We start from the raw sequence: 18,304 nt of genomic DNA on the forward strand, positions 1-18,304 counted from the left end.
TGCCATGCTATGTGTGAGGCTGCTGATGTGCTGCTGATGGTGGTTGTACTGCTCTGTTGTAGCGGCGATGGTTGCTTGTGTTTCAGTATTGCTTGCTTGCACTTGGTCGTGAAGTTCTTGTTCTCTGCGACAAGCTTTGTTGAGCTCGTCACGTAGTTCGATGATCTGCTGGTTAAGCTTGGCTATCTGGGTGTCGTGGTGTTGTTCGAGGTTCTTGATCACGTCAGAGGTGCTACGCTCGTTTTCAGCGTAGTGTTGGAGCTTTGTTTGTTGTAAGGGGATGTGCTGTTTGTGTCTCTCCACCGTCTCCTGGAGGTGTTCCATGTGTCTTTCTGCAGAGTCCATCTCGTTGAGATGCTTCTCGCGCTCTTGCTGCACCCACTGCCGGTTACTGCTGAGCTGAAGCTGTCGTTTGAGGTCGTCAATGGTGTCTTGCATCGAGCGCTGTTTGTCGAGAAGTTGGTTTTCGCGATTGTACTGTTCTTGAATGGTGAGCTTCATCGCCTCTAGTTGTTGATGATGATCAGCTTCAATTTCCTCTAGTGTTTGCTGGCTCAGTACAGCGTGAGGATCAGTAGGTCGCATCTGTGTTGTTTGCTCGCGCAGCGCTTGCTGAAGTAGCTGATTCTGCAGTTTTAAGGCGTCAAAGTCATCCTTATCTACATAACCATGAGGGGATCGAGTAGCTGCTGCTGCCGCCGCTGATGATGGGGCCGCTGTGTTGCGTGAATTTTGCAAGAAGGCTTCTTGAAGAGCCTTAATCTCCTCCTCCTTCTTGGCGAAGGCGGCATCTTGCGACAGCTTTTCTTCCTGCGACAGTCTTAGCTGCATCTTAAGTGCCTGCACCTGGTCTTGTTGATCTTCGATTTGCTCCTCTGCTTCGTGCAGCTGATCCTGCAGCGCAGCAGCCTTCATGTGCTCTTCGCGCACCTCGTGCTTCAAGCCTTTCACTTCCGCGTGTAGTTGTCGAATAACCACGTCAGGGTCTTTGTCAGCTGTATCCGGTGAGTGCGCCTCAAATGCTGTATGTGGCGTGACGGTGGAGTGCTGGCGAGATTCCTCCAAGGCTGCCTCGAGCGCACGCTTCTCGTCTGCCATCGCGTCTCGCTCTCGTGTCAACTCCCTTACTACTCGCTGCAGCTCTGCCACGAGTCCAGCAGACTCGTGTGGAGTCTCTGGCAGGAGGCCTAGGTCATCCAGCACGACGCTGCTGCTCGGGGGCGTGTTAAATGAGCTGCTGAGGCGCGACACTTCGGTATGCTGCGAAGTACCGCTGTTCCTCTCTTTCGCAGAGACATACGTGCCGACAGACTTTAGAATCTTGGCCATCTGCCCTGCAATTGCAGCTGCCTTTACTGGGCTGCCAGAGAGAGAGAGGTACGTGCTGAGAGCCGTCAGTGCACTCGCGTTCTCGTGAAGTGCAGTTGTGAGGCCGCGGTGGGCATGCGTTGTCAGCGCGTACTGTGCATTTTTCAGCGCCATCCCAATCTTCAGCTGCGCCTCCTTCAACTTCTGCGCCTTCTCTGTGGTGGGAGAAGCCAGGGAAGATGTTGACATTATCGGCGTGAGGAACCGGGAAGAGAGCGAATCGGGTGAGGTTTTGATAGCGAGAACCACATTGAGAAGCAAGCACGAAAGAAAGATGGCCTCGATAAGCCTCTACAGCGTGTTGGCCAGTGTGGGATGAAATGCACGTAGCTTTGTATACGAAAAAGAGCGCAGGGAGAAAGGAAATTCGCACCGCCGCGTGTGTGCACTGCACGCGCCAATGACTCAACGATATCGCGTCCTTGGCACTGTACGCACTTACCCAGCCTACGCTGCTCGACACCTGGAAGAGCAAGAAGAGCGAGGAGAGGGGTGGTAGAATAGAGTCCCAGGGATGCTGATGCGCACACACAGAGAGCGTACCAGATGACCAAGACAAGGTCAATGATAAAATCAGAACAGTGCACTGACACGTGCCCTGGGTATCACACTCTCGAGCTGCCTCTCTCTCTCAGAACTGCGTCTTTGGGTGGGTGTGGGGATGTGTTGGTGTCTGTGCGCGTAAGTCTCAACTTGTGATTCCACCTTCCTGCGCTTTGTTGGGTAGTAGCGCACAAGAGAAACGCGGCCTGAAGAAAAGAGAGAAGGGGGATGATAGAGCTGGTGTAAGACAGATATTCATAGCGAAGTACGTTGGCAGTGAGTGAGGATGGTCATGTGGGGAAATCCAGAAGACGCGTGTACTCCGTGAGAATCGCATGCGTCGACTAGTCGACGCCTCTCCTGCTTTTCTTCCTCTCTGCTACCTCTAGTCATGACCAACCTCCTTTCTGCCAGCGGGGCACGTGTACTTGCATGTGGAAAGGTGTCGCAAGCAAGCACCATGACTCCCCACTCTCTTCCCTTCCGTCTGCTACCAAGCAGCAGACATGAAAAAAAAGGGATGACACCACAACCACTTGGCCATCTGTGCGTCTAGCTGAGTCTGTGCGCATGTGCACATCAGCGAGTAAGAGGAGGGGGGATAGCATTGAGGGTGAAAGAGAGATCGGTATGGAGCTTCACCCACATCTCAGCCCACTGTATTCTTCCTTCCCTTTGCTCTTTCTTTTTGGGGGGTTCGTGTAACCGCGATTTAACGATGAAGCCCGTCAAGGCGTGTTACTCGCATCGGTCACCAGCAAAGACACAACAGCCTGGAACAACGGAAGTGAGCAACATTTTTTTTTTTTTAAAGAGGCCTATGCGTCCATGGCACTGGCGCTCACACATGTCCACGTAGCCACATGCCCGCTGCACACACACACACAAGTTGGTCAGCTCATCGAGGGACGTGAGACGCCAACAAAAAAACCGTTTTCCCATTGCGGGCGAGTCTTGTTGGCCTCGTAATAGCGGAGTGCGTCGAGGCGGCGCCGGTTCAGCGACTTGAGCCGACCTTTGATGTACTCCTTCCGCTTCTCCTCCTCTGTGTTGCGAGGCAGCGTCACGTGCGGCACCGCCGTTAGCGCGAATGCTTTGGACAGCGCCTCGAGGTCCAGCCGATGCACATCAAAGGTTTCCTTAAGGATGTGGCTTTGATAGGCACCAACGTGTGCGCGGAACGCCGTTACAGCGCTTTTGGCTACCACTTCGTCCAGCTGCAGCACGTGCTCCAACTTTTCTTGGATGCGCGGCAGCTTCAGTGGCAGAGGATACTTCGCCATGTGAATGCCGTATTGGGCGAGGTAGCACAAAAATGGCGCCTCTTCCGGAGTGAGAAAGAGAAGCGAATTACCAACAGTGCCGGCGCGCGCCGTGCGACCGATGCGGTGGATGTACTCCGTCGGATCAAGAGGCGGGTCGTACTGGAGGATCCACGTCACATGCGGGATGTCCAGACCACGCGCTGCGACATCGGTGCAAAACAGCACTCCTGCCTTCCACTCGGTGAACACCTGAAACGCCTGCACCCGCTGTCGGTGCTTCATCTGGCCGTGCAGCATCATGACATCGTCATGGAACCCGACGGAGCCCATCATCTGGCAGTGAAAGACGGCACTCGCGACTGTGGAGCAAAAGATCATTACCTTAGCACGGCGAGCGACCTGCTTCACAAAGGTGTAGAGTGCACGCAGTCGGTCGTGTGAAGGCACAATGTGACCGAATTGGCGCAGCGTCGATGGGATCGCGTCCGCCTCTCCGGCGCATTCGTCGCTGCAGCGATCGTAATCGACATCGTCCTTGCACTTGTATTTCTCATCCACCACTTCTCCGCCGTCATCAGCGGGGTCGTTATACACGCGGTAGGGCGCCATGCTCGCGCCCGCCCCTGCTGTTTCACTGTCGCCCATCTCCACTACAGAGGGGGCATCGCCAGCGGTGCTAATGAAAAGAGGGAGACGAGAGAGGGACAGGCGAGCAAGCTCCCGCACCGACTTGGAATTGGTGGCCGAGAACAGAAATGTCTGCCGCCCCTTCGAGATTCGGCTGATGACGGCGTCGAGATCACGCTGGAAGCCGTCGGCCAACATGCGGTCCGCCTCATCGAGCACGAGAAGGCGCAACCGCGACAAGTGCCACCCCTTGCAGTGAAGAACATGATCATGAATTCGGCCAGGCGTGCCAACGACGATGGACGCCATCCCCGAGGCAAGACGCCGGCGCTCCTCACTGACATTCGTGCCGCCCGTAATGAGCTGCACGTAAAACTGCGCCCCACCGGCGGTGGCTGGCACGGCTGCAATGTGCTCACACAGTGTCGAGAGAACCGCGTGCGTCTGCACACACAGTTCCTTTGTGGGGGCCAGCAGCAGCCCTACAGTGGCATTCGGGTATTTTCTGACTATGTCCTTGGCTAGATGGAGAAGCGGTACACAGAAGGCGAGAGTTTTGCCAGAGCCGGTACGCGCCTGACCGAGAATGTCGTAGCCCTCCAGCGCATACGGGATGCTGCGCTCCTGGATGCGGGTCATGCGATAGAAACCATTTCGTTGCAGGGCATCGACAACAACAGAGTCGAGGCCGATCAGTGGATGGCGGTAGAGAGCCCCGTGAGCAGCATTACGCCGTTGCTCCATAAGATCCACCTGCTCCTCCTTCGGGTTATCGAGTTCTTCAGTCTTCAGAGATGCGCCTCTTCGCTTATGTGCCTGAGCTGAGCTGCTGTCGTCTGGTGCTTCCGCTGTTGTGGAGAGCGTCACCAGACGATTACCAGCTATAGCACTCTTTGGGTTCTCGAACAGATCTTCGTCCGTGTACTGGCGCCTGAGGCAGCGCTGCTCAATTTCTTCCGCGACGCCCTCCACAGAGTCAACTGCAGCACCGCGGCAACGCTTTCGGCTTGCACTGCCGCCACCGGCCACCACCGCCCCGGACTGCGCCGGCTTCCGGCGGCTCTGGTGCTCCTCCTGCATCTGCTCCAGCACTTCCATATCTTGCATCCGGAAAAAGTCACTCTTCTTCATTCTCAGGCGTCCCATTGCATCCACAGGGGAGTGAAAGGGGCACTCGCCCATCTCAAACACCCTGCCGGCAAGGCCGTCGTCGTCCTCACTGCCGTACTCCTGGGCATGCCCTCCCTGCTCTTGCTGTTGCCGCGCGAGCTCCTCGCGCTGTCGAAGCTTTTTTCGACGGCCTTTGATGCCCATTCGCGACAGCTATTTCCAATTTCGCAAAGAGGCTACTACCCAAGTGCTCGGTTGAATGTAGTGTCTGCTCTCCTGACCTGGCGAAAAGGCGAGCAGATGCGGAAAAAGAGAGAGACCTAAAGAAAGAGACGGGCGTAGCGGGTAAGGCGCGACGCTCATCCTGCAGAGCGCGAGAAGAGAAAAACAGATGCGCGTAGCTCTGCACAGGAAATGAAGGCAAGGTTAGGAAGAGGAAGGGGAGAGGGAGAGAGAGAGGGAGGCGGAAAATGCAACAACAGCAAGCGAAAAGAACTGCATGCAACGTGTGCCTGTAAAGACCAGAGAAAAAGCCTGCTGCCTTGTTTTTAATGGCGCTGATGGCCCCTGTGCAGAAAGCCCATAATATTATCGCTCGCTGCGTTGGCACGCAGCTGTAAGAGACGCAAGGGCTAACGTGGGTAAAACATCAAAGGGGAGAAAACAGCAGTATTGCTGCTTGGCAGCAACGAGCACCTTTAGTGAGCAAAGAGAGGCACCCGCAGAGAGCGGCGTCTTCGGCTGCGTGAAAAGTGCGGTTAACCACATTGGTGCCACTTTGCTCTTCTTCCGGTTCCAGTGCGCCTCGAAGTCACTGCCGTCCGTTGAATGTACATTTATTTCTGTGTGTTGTGTGTGTGTGTGTGACCATGTACTTGTAAGAGTAGTTTGAGCGCGGCACATCCCCATCTACGCACCTCATAGGATGAACGCCAAACTGACAAGAAAAATAAGCGAGGTAGAGAAACGCGTAAAAGGCTCCCCCCGTGGGACTTGTATTTCGGCCTAATGGTGTGTGAAGGCGAGTGTCTACCCGCGTACGCGCCCGTTACATATAAATTTATATGTATGTGCACATACGTGTTGCTGAGTCTGCTCAACGGTATGATAAAAGGGCGGCACACAAGACAAACAAACAGCGCCAAAAAAGAAGGAGGGGGGAAGAGGAGAGGAAGAAGATTGTGGCCTGTGGCTGCGGCAGCGCGACCACCACGGCATTTCCCACGGAATCATATCCATCCGCCCCCCACCCTCCCTCCTCCCTCTCCGCGCCATCACCACAGCAAAGTAAATGGTCCCCCAAATCACGCAGGAACGATAAGAAGCCCCACCCAGTGCAAAGAACAGGACAAAACCCTGAAGAGAAACAGCGCGCGCTGAGTGCAGACTCACCCCCTCCCCCGTAGTACGGCAACTGACAAGCCGGAGAGCCTTCACAGAAAAACACAAAACAGCACCCGCAAAGGAGACATTCACGCGCATATCTACTCGCCGCCAACCGCGGTCTACAAGTACTCGGAGAAGAGCCCAACGTAGAGCACACCCGTCTTCATGGCGAGACCTTTCCGGATGAGGACGGCTGGCTGCGCCTTGTTGCCACACTTCATGTGAGCCTCTTTCCACAGGAACCACCCTTCCTTGCACTTTATGGCGCCGTAGCTCTCGTCAGACTGAGGGAAGTAGCCAGTGCCGGGAGGGATATGAAGGGGGTGCTGCGACGGCGGTGCGGCATGGATGACCTCAGGCACGTAGTCCTCCGGGGCCTCCTCATGCTCTCCCAACTCTTCGGCTTGCGCTGCCATAGCCACATCACCGGCACTCGGATGACGATGACCCAGCTGCCGCTGCCCCTTCTCAGCTCCAGCTAAAGAAGCGGCGCGGGTTGAGGTCGTGATTGAGGCAGGGACTTTGCCTTCGCCATCTACTTCGCACTCTTGCTGCCGCAAGGACGGCATGGCACCGTCCGTGGCTGCCATACCGCACTCGCCCATCGCAAGGCGAGGCTCACATCTCCTCCATCGAGTCGTCTTCTGTGTAGCGCTGTCATTTGCGCTCCTGCAGAGCAGTGAGCGAAAAATCGCTGGCGGAGCTCGGTAAAAGCGAACTCGCCATCGTCGCTCTGGGTGCTGCTGGGTGCATATGGAAAATCTGGGTGGCAGATGTCCGCTTTGCTCTACCTCGGCCAATTCTTCGCACACGCACGCTGGCGCCAGCACTGGGTTTATCACCTGTGTGAAGGTGCAGGGTGTGCGCAGTGTGCTCTCCGCTTCTGTGAGCAGCTGAACGCCTGCAGGGTTCAAAATATCCAAGTCAACATGTTTGCCTGCCACGATGCCGACGGGCACCTCATTGTCATCGCTAGTCAAGGTTAGCGCGGCAGCCAATGCCTTTTCGTCTCTTGCTCCCGTACACTTGCTGCGGTGCTGCCCTGCTCCTCGCATTGTTGCATGGGTCTTGGCACGCTGGAGCAGAAGCCGCCGCAACGCGCGACGCACCAGCTGGTTACGCACCGGGGTGCTGCTCTTGTCGAGCATGGCACTTACCGAGGGCTGGAAATAGTCCCCCCCGACGAAGGCTCGCCACACACCAAACGCTTCAGCCGCATTCATACTACTGAAGCGCACGACCGCCGCATCCTTCGGCAACAATGGTGCGTGATAGGGGTCCTCAGAGAAGTGTGCATAGGTGGGATACGTCTGCACCTGCGCGAGCTTCCAGCTGTAGATAAAGCTGTCAGGCCAGTCGCAGTGCGGGCTCAGCACCGACGCTGGGAAGATCTCCGCGCATTCTATGGTGGCGTTGATGCCCAGCTCCGCTGCCACAGCGAGGGAAATCTTCTGTTTGCTGGCCGGTGCGCCCTTGCACCTTGTCACTGCCATGCCGGTGCTGCTCTTCTGCCATTTTTGCGCTGCGGCACCAGAAGGACTCTTTAGATTCGGCAAGTGCAGCGCACGAAGCCTTTCGCGGGCGTCCTGCACAGCTTTGGCGGTGAAGGGGGTGGGGGCACGACCCAGAGTCATCCAGGGTTGGCAGACGCGGGGGTGACTCGCCTCTGGGTCATCTGTGCTGGGCGCCTCTTCAGAGCTGCCTGTGCAGTTACTCTGAGTCATGCCACCCAATGAACGCAGCACGTGGTGGATACGCTCCACGTGGTAGTTCTTCGTCGAGGCTGGCAAGGACGACAGGAACGGCAGCTCCGCGACGTTGAAGAGCACATTCATCGGCAAGTGCGCGTTGCGCGACATAACTGAAGTCGGTGCAGCAATGTGGCCGTCGGAGCGGTGCACAAGCGGTGCCAGACAACGCTGACGCAGCGTGAACCACGACGGTGTTGTGGCGCTGTTGACAGATACAGCGTTCGCTAAACGATAGTCGACGCCGCCCTGGTGAGTATGTGGCTGGCACCGGCTGCTGCAGTGAAACGTGGATGCGGATGACCGCTCTGAAGCCAAGGGGGATGCAGGCACAGAAGCATCGGCAGTCGGCAGCGATGGCCGCCACACTGGTGGGGCTTTGCCAAAAATAAGGTCACATAAGCCAGCCGCACCGATCTGGGTGACCAGCGGGAAGTACAAGCGAATGTCCATGTCGAGGGGGATGGGCACCTCGCACTGCCAGAGGACGTTTCCTGAGTCCATTGCTGTCTGCCCCGGTTTCATTTGAATGATACTCACGCCGCCAAACGCCTCGTTCCGGAGCAGCGAACTAAAAATGGGGCTGGCGCCGCGGTAGCGAGGGAGCAGCGAGGGGTGCATGTTGATCACCGGCGGCAGCGCAAGCAGAAGACTCTTCGGCAGGAAGTAGCGAAAGGAGACGACAACGGTGAGGTCGTAGTCCGCCAGTGGACGCCCCTGCGCGACCCACGTGTGTGGAGTCGCAGAGAACGCAGATGAGGAAAAGCGGCTACCCTTAGGCAGACCCTTTAAGGGCGGCGAACCTGCACCAGTTCTGCAGCACTGCACAGATGACGACGGCGCATGTGAAGGCTGGTGGTTCAACAGGGGGGCATTCCTGTGGAAATGATGGGTATGTGAATTTGTCGCACTGGCTGCCATGCGTTTACTGCTGTCCAGCATCTCCTTCAGCAAGGCGCTCCGCGACAGGGACTTGGGATCATCCACTGGAATAATAGGTAATCCGTGCTCGACGCAGTAGCGTGCGACTGGATACTGGCGCGCGAACTTTTTGGCGACCATCTCTGGCCTCATGCCGAGCGGAAGTGTCGGACACACCACAGTGATGTGATCGCGTACGAATGCGTCCACCTCCTCCATGAACTCATCGCCCTCTGTCGCGCCTGCCTCCGTGCTATGTCCCTGCAACGATGATGCCGCAGTTGGAGGTGGACAATGCGCACCAGCGGCGTCGCTGTTGCTGGTGTTTGTCTTCGAGCAGCGCAGTGCACTCGCCACGATGCAGCGCATACGTGTGTGAAGAGCCTCAAGTGCGGTGACTGAGACTAAATCACCGCCGAACACCAACAGGCGCGGCACTCGGACGCAGGCTGGCTGTGGGGCCGGCCAAAATGTTTCGCGGACGCGAAGCTTCTTCACCCTGAAAGCCATCACGGGATCAGACGTGGCGGTGGCTGTAAAGGGTGCAGAGGAAGAGAGGACGGGAGTGGCGGCTTTCACCTTGTCGGTCAAACGCGAGTTTACGCCGACATTATCGTATTGTGCATTCGATGACGTCTGTGGAGACACGTTGGAGTGAGACAGGGGAATTGTAGTGTAAGTGCGTAGCTTTTCGCCACGAACCGCCGCCAGTGAAACGCGCCGCGTTCGAAAGAACGTCAGGTGGGCACCACCACACCTGTAAACCGTTTGAAGAGCATCAGCAGCACGGGCAAAGGTCACGGCACTGCGAGCGAGCGCAGGCATCGTGTGGATTCAATGAAGAGAAGAAGAAAGAGAGGCGGAGAGGGAGATCCCAGAGGACCAAACGAGCAGTTGGGCACAAGCTTCTTGACCGAAACAGGTAAATTATGAAAGAGCGCTGGGAGTACCAAGGGCTCTAAGCCCAGAAAATGAAAGGGACACGACAAAATACGCCGTCACAGTCACACACGCGCGCTGTTCCACTCTTACGATAGGGTGAGTTGATTCTCTTTCTCAGTGATTTGTAACCGAGTAAGCGAGGGACGTGTGACATGCAGGCAGAAAGCTCGGCTGATTGTGCGCACACGCCAATCCAATTTTTCGCCAACGTACAGGAAAAGGAAGCACCGTCGCTGGGACAGAGGCGGCACGCCTTTACACGTCGAGTTACAACACAGCGCGTGCTCGATTTCGTCAACCGACGGTGGAGAGTGCGTGTAGTGGAGCAAGCGAAACGCCCCTGCGACAGGAGCCATACGTTAAAGTGTGGGACCACTGAAAAGGTGGTTGAAGGAGAGAAGGCATCGAAGAACAAAAACGGGAGTCGAAGCAGACAAGAGCGGATTGACGAGGGAAAGGGGGGAGAACGACGCCGGCGACGCCACGACGAAGAGGGAAGCGCGTTTCATTTAGTACAAGACGGATTTGGGTAAGTGCGCGCCTGCAGTGGCCGCTTTGGGGGGAGGGGGGCAGCATCTTGTGCAACGGACAATACGAACAGTTGGGTCCGCCCCCTCCCCTCTACGCTGTCACCCTCGGGCTGCTAGCAATCACTATTGAGGCAGTGGGGGGCATGCGCACACGGGGTGAGCCTTTTACAGCGCTACCACCGCCACACTCGTGCATTTTAGGGCCAGCGCGCGAATCACGCCGCATGTCAATCCCTTTGATTTTCTTTACTATTGTTTCTGTCGCGTAAAGGCAAGGAGTGAATGAGGCGAAAGGGAGCTACAATACTTCCATGAGCATCTCGGCAGACTGTCGCTTCTCCCACTCTTTCCCCGGCTCCTCATCCCATCCTTCCCACTCCCTTCCTCCTTATTGCAGCAGCCTTCATGCTTGGTTGACACACCACACACGGCGTTCGATCACTCTATTTTTCGCCGCTGTTCCCAGTCCCCATCGAAGGACAGTGCTGAAGAATCAAAGAGGAGGAAAGAGACCAGAAAAGGGCGAGAGAGAGAGGGGGGTATGCGTCAATTGCTGTCCAAAAGAGAGGCGAGCAACGCGAAAAAGTCAAGCAGACGAGAGGTGCGGCATGAGAAGAGGGAAAGGGGAAAACGAAGAAGCCACACGCGAAAATCAACGCACCGGTGATGCTGAAGCAGCAGAGCAGAACAGAACAGTGCACAACGAAAAGAAAGAAAAAACAGAAAAGAGAAGGGTTAACAACAGCACACCACACCGCAGGCCACGCACTGGAAAACAAGAGAGCGAGACCGAAACATACAAACAAACAAGCCGCAATAGAGGGTATCTTGAGGGAGCACAAAGCGCGCGCGCACCCACACAAAATAATCGTGAGAAACGAGCATTCGTATGTACGCAGAGGAGGTGACGATACGAAAGAAAAAAAATAACAAGAAGGCATAGGAAGTGGTAGAAGAGGAATGATTAAAGTCTGCCACACACACACACACACACCGCGGCAGGAAAGAAGAAAAAGGTGGCAGGTGCAACTTTCGGGGCCACGGGAGAGTAAGGGTGGCTAGAAGCAGAGAAAACTCCGAGAAACGGACTGTGTGTGTGTGTCTATTATAGAAAGAGACAACTTCATTAGCCTTTCTTCCTTCCCTTCACACTAATGTCTCTCTTCCTCATAAGTCGGCTTGTTCGCTTCCTATCTTTTGCTTCCTCTGCTCTTTCTCTTATTTTTTTCACTGGGCGTATGTGTGCCTGTATGTGCTTGGTGAGAAGCGTGCTTTGTCTGTCGACACTTGTTGGATTACGTTGGCCATTCTTTCAACCGCGAAAAGACAAAAGTTCACCTTGACCTGCCGGTACTGACACAACCAAAGCACGTCTCAGCTGCATCACGCACGCGGTGACTGACGTCAATTACAACAAAAAAAAAAGACGCACACACGCACGCGTCGACGGTTCGAATGTGAATAAATAGAACGGAGCGTACACAGAAGAAAACAAACAAAGAAAGAGCACCGCTCCAGTCATGAAGAGCACTACGGGGATGGGGAAAAGATGCGTGAAAAGGCAAACGAACTAAAGGGGGAAAGTGGGATCGACTTTTTTGTGAACGAGTGTGCCTAAACTGCGAGAGAGTGTGCGAGAGATGCGTGTGCCTCACACACAACGGTAAAAAAAAAAACCAGAGAGACAAGCAGGCAACGATAGAAAAACAGCACACACATACGAATGCCAACACACGAAGCACCAACACCCGAAATTGCTTTCCTGCACAATTGCAGTTGCAAACACGAACAAATGGATTCACCTGGGCGTGTGTATGTGTGTGTATGTGTGTGTGTGTGGGTGTGTGTTCCCTCTGCTATGAATGATGTAGCAAAGCACAAAAATGCAGACGGGTATCTGAAAAGCGGGAGTTTAAAGTGGATGAAGGAGGCCAGTAAAAAGTGGAGGGAAACTAAAAATATACAAATCTGCACATACACTCTGTGGAGAAAAGAGCACGCACCACACACAAGCGAGGGGCAAGGAGAAAGGTGAGTGAGGAGATTGATGCAATAGTCACAATAGAAATATATGAGTGAAAGTTTATGTGGACACGATGGCATATACATGCATACACAGACACAGAAGTATCTCATCGAATAATGAAAGGCGCCATATGAGCAAAAAAAAAAAGACACTTAGGGAAGAGGAGAAGAGCATCCACACACTCGCGCACACGTGAACGAGCACGAGGCCGCGTGCGCGTCTCCTTTGCTTGTCGTGAGGTATAGAAGCACGCATGAGGGTACAGGCGCATTGTTCAGCACAGAGCAATGACGAACTGTGGGATGAAAACGCAGTAAAAAAAAAGAGCGCAGAGCACGAAAAGTACAAGGGGTGAAGAAGAGAGCCCTCGGCTAGGGCAACGTCAACGGCGACCACCACAGCAAAGATCAAACCGCAATCACATAAACAAAAAAGGAAGCACTGAGACAACGACGGTAAAAGCAAAGGGCACAGATAGCGGGGGGGACGGAATGAAGAAGTGGAGAAATAGCAGATAGGGATGCAAAAGAAAGCAGTGGTTGATCATTCAGTAACACAGACCATCAGAAGCAGCCTTGAAGATCGCCCTCGCCGTAAGCGGGCCAGGTACACGCGTAGATATACGCTCACAAATCCGGCAAGAATATAACGTACTCGCAGTGAAAAAAGCCCCCTTCATGCGCCCTCTCCCTCCCTCCCTCCCCCCCCCCAACAGTTGGAATAGAAGGTAAAGGTAGTTCCAAAGCGGAAGGGAGGAGGAGACAACATCAAAACCTGCAGCGAACTTCTCTTTTCCTTTGTCTTCTCCTGCGCACTTCGTTATACGGGCTCACCTTTTTCCGCTATTTGGTTTTCTTTCACACGTTACAGAAAGAGCTCAACTGAGAGGTGCGGTGAAACGCTACGGATGTCAGGTCTAGAAGAGAAAGGGCAGCACGTGTTCGCTACTCCTTGTGTTTCTCTGAGGAGGTGGCGATGAAGGGGGAAAGAGGGAGGAGTTCTGCATGGGAACGTACAAGCTAGACGAATCAGGTCGCAGCCCGGAGACAGACACACACAGGCAGAAAGCGCACAATTACCCAAAATATTAAAGGACAGAAAAGGTGGTAGTAGGGGTGAGGGGGGGGTAAACAAAGAAGGGCAAGAAGGGGGAAGATGCAGTGGGCACTGAAAACTGAGAAGAAGAAAAGACACACACACATACAAAGGAAACACATATGTCATTCAGAGAGATCCGCAGAAGAAAGCACAGAGTGCTAGAGACTAGATATACGCGCACGCTAAAATGAATAAAAGAGAGAGAGAGAACGACCACAAGTGTAAAAAGGGAAAATACATGAGAGCCTACAGAGAAGGAGAGGGTCAACGTGAAAGGAAGTAGATACGCCAAAGGCGAAAAAAAAAAACAAAGACAAAGGTAAAAATAAAGAGAAGCATCTTGTGTCCCATCCTCATCTGTGGGCCCCACGAAGGAAAGGAAGGAAGTCAAGAGAGAGAGCGAGCGAGCGAGACTCACGAGCACCAATACCACGCACGAACGCACATGCAAAAGTAGCTACTTTCACCTGCATCTGTGCGTATGCCTCATTCCTCCGCACCATGGCACAAAATGGCGCCACAAGAGAGCCCACTAGCATTAGAACAGAAGAGGCGAACCACAGTATACCCTGCCAGCAGAAAAAAAGGAAAGAGTGAAAGAGAGAGTGTGTGTGAGAGAGAGAGGCAGCAGCTGAGCAAGCGCACACACGCACAGAGAGAGAGGGAAGTCAGGGCCCTCTACGATGGGAAGGGTGAGAAAAAAGAGGGCTGGGAGAAGATAAACAACAAACACAGGAAGGAAAAGGGAGTGTGAGTCACAATTGGCCATCTTCTACACTGGACGTGTGTGAGTGTTTATTTCGCCTCCTTTGTTCGCCTTCCTCGCGTGTCTGAGAGTCGGTGTCTGCGCTGTTTTCTACCTGTGTGCTTGTTTGCTTTTTCCTGCCACTGACATCGCATTGATGGCTGCTGCTTCTGGTGAAACATCTTACCAAGTACGTGTGCGTGGGGGGTGGGTGGGTGGCTGGGTGTTGTGCGGTGAACAAGAAAAGAAAGTGAGAAGAACGCAAAAGATGACGCACCTTGTCTTTTCCTTCGTTATCTCTGCGTGCACATTCAGCGGCCTGTGTCGCTTTGCTTGCCTTTCATCAGCTCAGATGCAGAGCATTTCACACATCCACCTACACATGTGTGTTTCTCATGACGGTGGGTGGAGAGGGCGCGCCACAAAACAGGCGAACCGTTGACCAGAGAGGTCAGTGCCAAGAAAAATCTGCACGCCTACGCGCACAGGCAAGTACACTTCCACCACGTAGATGCCCTCATGGGGTGTACAAGTTTGGGAGTAAAAGAAAAAAACAGAGGCACAACAGAAGAACACCAACAACTGAGAGAGTCCCCCTCCTCCTCCCCCCACACACACACAAAAAAAAAAGAGAAACTAAAGAGAGAAAGGTAGAGGAGAGTAACATGAGAAATTGGGCGGCTTTTCTGTAATATAGAGACATACATATACATACATAGATATATATGCCTATAAATGTATATATAAATATAAATAAATAAATATATATATAGGCTGATGTGTAGATGATTGCTTCGAAGAAGGCAAGAAAAAGGTGGGCATTGAGGACAATGTGGGCGGCACAACAAACACATACGCAAGTGCTGGTGGTGGTAGAAGCCGCATTTCTGCAGAGCGGAGGTGAGGCGAAACTTCCGCAACGAAGAACAGATAACTGGATTTCTACTGCTCATCCTGTTGGGCATTTGTCACTGCATCCACTTGCCCTATCTGTGTGTACACTGAAGAATGCATACATACGACTACTTGAAGTCAAGAAAAGCGAAGAGAGGCAGGGAAGGGAGGAGGAGAAGAGAGAGAAAAGATGGTAAGAGGAGAGGCATCACTGAGATTGCTCCGTACGCTGTAGTTGTAGTTGAACAAGACACACGCCCATACACGGGTGCACCGACAACAGAGATATCAACCGACAGATGCAGAGCACAACATACAGAAAAAAAAACAAGAGAGACGAATAAGCAGAATAGGCCATAACGCATGTAGACATGTACGATGAACACAAGAGAAGGGAGGAGAAGGGAGGAGGAGGAAAAAAAAGAAAAAACAGCGGCACGTCTTCCTTTGTAGGGTGCGTGTGTGTATGAGAGAAGGAGGAGATGCGAGTGTCGCATAACAACAACAACAACAACAAAAAGTCACACGTACTGGATGCCTACGTGCACGCCTGAATCGCTCTGTGTGTAACCAAAAGACGCGGAGAGTAAAACAAAATAAAAAAGAGAACAACCAGAGACGACAAAATCAAACCTTTTGGGGGAATAAGGAAAGCAAACTGCACGCTCACCGTTTATCCGACGAAAGAAGCGAATGGGTCATCTGAAGGTGAACGCAGACTCGAGAAGATTAAAACAGACGAAATGGGAAAAGTAAGAAGCACACACACACACACATCACTCAGAAACAGAGGAGAGGAAGAGGGCAATACATGCCAGCCAGCGTCGCTTCTTTTTCCCCTATTCGGCTGTCTTGCTTTTGCGTGTGGGCTCCCTCTGTACACATTGTGATCATTTTCACCGCACTTTCTCCACAATGGTGCGGTCGAAAAAAAAAAAAACGACACCTCCGGCATCTGGATGGCGTAACCGGGGTAAGGGGCGAGGAGGGAGAACAACAGGTTTGAAAAGCAGCCGGGAAAGTCTCCCACCTCATCGTGCCTGTTGTGTTTGCTCTCTCCTCCTCCTCCTTTCCACTCGACCTGCATGTGCCTAAACCAACGGCGAGAGGCGAGAGTTCAACGCCTACAACAAGAACGTCAGACAGTAAAAACAAAATATTTTCGTTTCAGCGTGTTCATTCCCTGCCATACAGCATGAACTAAACTACACTATACCTTTGCCCAGCCACAGGGCCATCGCATGGTGCGAGGCAGAGCTAGACACGCGCGTTGCAGCAATACACCGACACAATTTTCTGCTCACGGCACTTGACTCGAGCTCTGTTCACTCACGCCAGCTGCGCAGGGTGCCTCACAGTCGCTCTCATCATATAGGTTGCCACGCGGTACATCTCTCGATGGGCGGCTCAGGATTCCCACCAGTAGGCAGCGAGGGCCCGGTGAGACATACTCGAGTGATGTGGACACTCTTCCCATCAATAGGGTAGTACAAGCGCGTTCAAAGCCGCAGGTTGCTCCAACGCGGCGCATTGCAGAACTGGACCGCAGGCATCAGCAGCGATACATCGCTCTGGCTTCCTCAAAGAGTGGCGACGCTGAACCCTGATAGAACGCTGGGGTGATCCCAGTCATCTGAGCCAGCATGAAAAAAGAGACCAGAAAACGAACGAAAGCCAAAGAAAATGCGCCGCGTACACCAACAAAGCCTCACACAAAGCAGAGATGCACAGGCATCGGAGCCAGAAGGCAGCAATGCAACGTTCGAGAATGAGAGGGGCAAAAAAGAAGAGGGCGAAAGAGCGCACGGAGGCATCCAGAAAGAGATGTGGGCAGAAGCCGTGCACACACACGCATATTTATACACATACACACAAACGAAAGACACATCTGCAGGCGCACGCGTCCATGTAAGCACAAAAAAAGGCGTGTGGATGGGCCTGTACGCTGATATATGCAGAGCCTGGAAGAGCAACATAATCCCGACATCGAGATAGAGAGTCGCGATCGACGGGAGCACAGACAACAAAGTTTTAAAAAAAAAAGCATTACACGCTATAGATGCGCCTGCATACGCACGAAATAAGGAAGGAAAGGCGCAGATGCATAAGTGTACTGGGCAGTGGGAGGAAAAGATGAGAGCGGATGCACACGGGGGGAGCTGAAAGGGGAAGAGGGGCTTGCATGAGCGCTACAGTGCCGTTAGTAGTTGCTGTTGCCTTTTTCTTCGCTCATCATTATTCATAAACTGCGCCGCTTTGCCTTCTTTTCGCATCTGGTGGCGCGGGTCCACTCTTATTTGACTGATTGATGCCTCCACCTCTTCTCACCTACTCAGACACCCTCATTCAACGACCCCGCGGTTTGTCTCCTTCTCTGCGGGGTAGCTCACACACACACAGAGAGAGAGAAAAGTGTGCGTCCGGGATGATGGGCAAAATCGCAAGACAGCACTGGGCAAAGGAAGAAAAGAGGCAACAAAAAGAGAAGCACTTGACGTGTGCTGTGCAAATGATGTCGAAGTGGCGCATTGTGGTGTGCGCATCACGTAAAAGGGACTCCAGAAAAAGAGAGAGACGCACACACACACACATGCACATCTACGTGTATGTAGGGGTATGTAGTTTTTCTCTTGTTCAGGTGTTTTCCTTCTTCGACTACACCCCCCCCCTCCCACACACACATACACACACGGAAAGCACAAATCAAAACAACGAATCGCACTTTTCGAGACGAGCAAGACGTCACAAATGACAAGTACGCCATACAGAAGATCGGTCCGTCCTCTAACTTGAGAGAGGGGGGAAGGAAATGCACAGCGGCCCGTGGAACCTGCCAGAGTCGTGTTAAGCTCTCCCAACAGTCACCATAAAACATTGATCTCCCTTTCCCTTTTCTGCTGCCAAATAGGTGGTAGAAATTATGGTGGGTGACAGACGAGGGAGGGAGAATGGGGGAGCTTAGGCAGCCGCAGGTGCCCGTGTCATCGCCACCACCCACATCACCCGCAGAGAAAACGTGGCATTCGAGTTGACACACACACACACACACAGCAACCAAAAAGTGAGAGAAAAGGCAGCGAATTATACGAAGGTCAACGCCA

General features: G+C 53.4%; 3 protein-coding genes across 3 annotated transcripts in view, besides 1 other annotated feature; all 3 read right to left on the reverse strand.

Moving 5' to 3' along the window:
* Positions 1-1,557, reverse strand: part of LPMP_322350 (hypothetical protein) — a gene marked incomplete at both ends in the record, with an annotated part of 5,145 nt that extends 3,588 nt beyond the window's left edge. Inside the window, one exon of the mRNA XM_010703618.1 lies at positions 1-1,557. Within this exon, the coding sequence (XP_010701920.1) occupies positions 1-1,557 (1,557 nt within the window).
* A 1,247-nt stretch (positions 1,558-2,804) lies between these two features.
* Positions 2,805-5,117, reverse strand: LPMP_322360 (ATP-dependent RNA helicase, putative; the record flags this gene model as incomplete). Its single annotated transcript, XM_010703619.1, has 1 exon — positions 2,805-5,117. One exon carries the CDS (start codon positions 5,115-5,117, stop codon positions 2,805-2,807), a length of 2,313 nt encoding a protein of 770 aa, XP_010701921.1.
* Positions 5,118-6,418: 1,301 nt separating this feature from the next.
* LPMP_322370 (methionyl-tRNA formyltransferase, putative) lies at positions 6,419-9,793 on the reverse strand (the record flags this gene model as incomplete). The annotated part of the gene is made up of 1 exon (XM_010703620.1): positions 6,419-9,793. The coding sequence occupies one exon, from the start codon at positions 9,791-9,793 to the stop codon at positions 6,419-6,421; it is 3,375 nt and encodes a 1,124-aa protein (XP_010701922.1).
* A 6,569-nt stretch (positions 9,794-16,362) lies between these two features.
* Positions 16,363-16,807: a repeat region.
* Between the last annotated feature and the right edge of the window lie 1,497 nt (positions 16,808-18,304).

The sequence above is a fragment of the Leishmania panamensis genome (genome assembly GCF_000755165.1).
Source record: "Leishmania panamensis strain MHOM/PA/94/PSC-1 chromosome 32 sequence".
Classification (NCBI taxonomy): Eukaryota; Euglenozoa; class Kinetoplastea; order Trypanosomatida; family Trypanosomatidae; genus Leishmania; species Leishmania panamensis.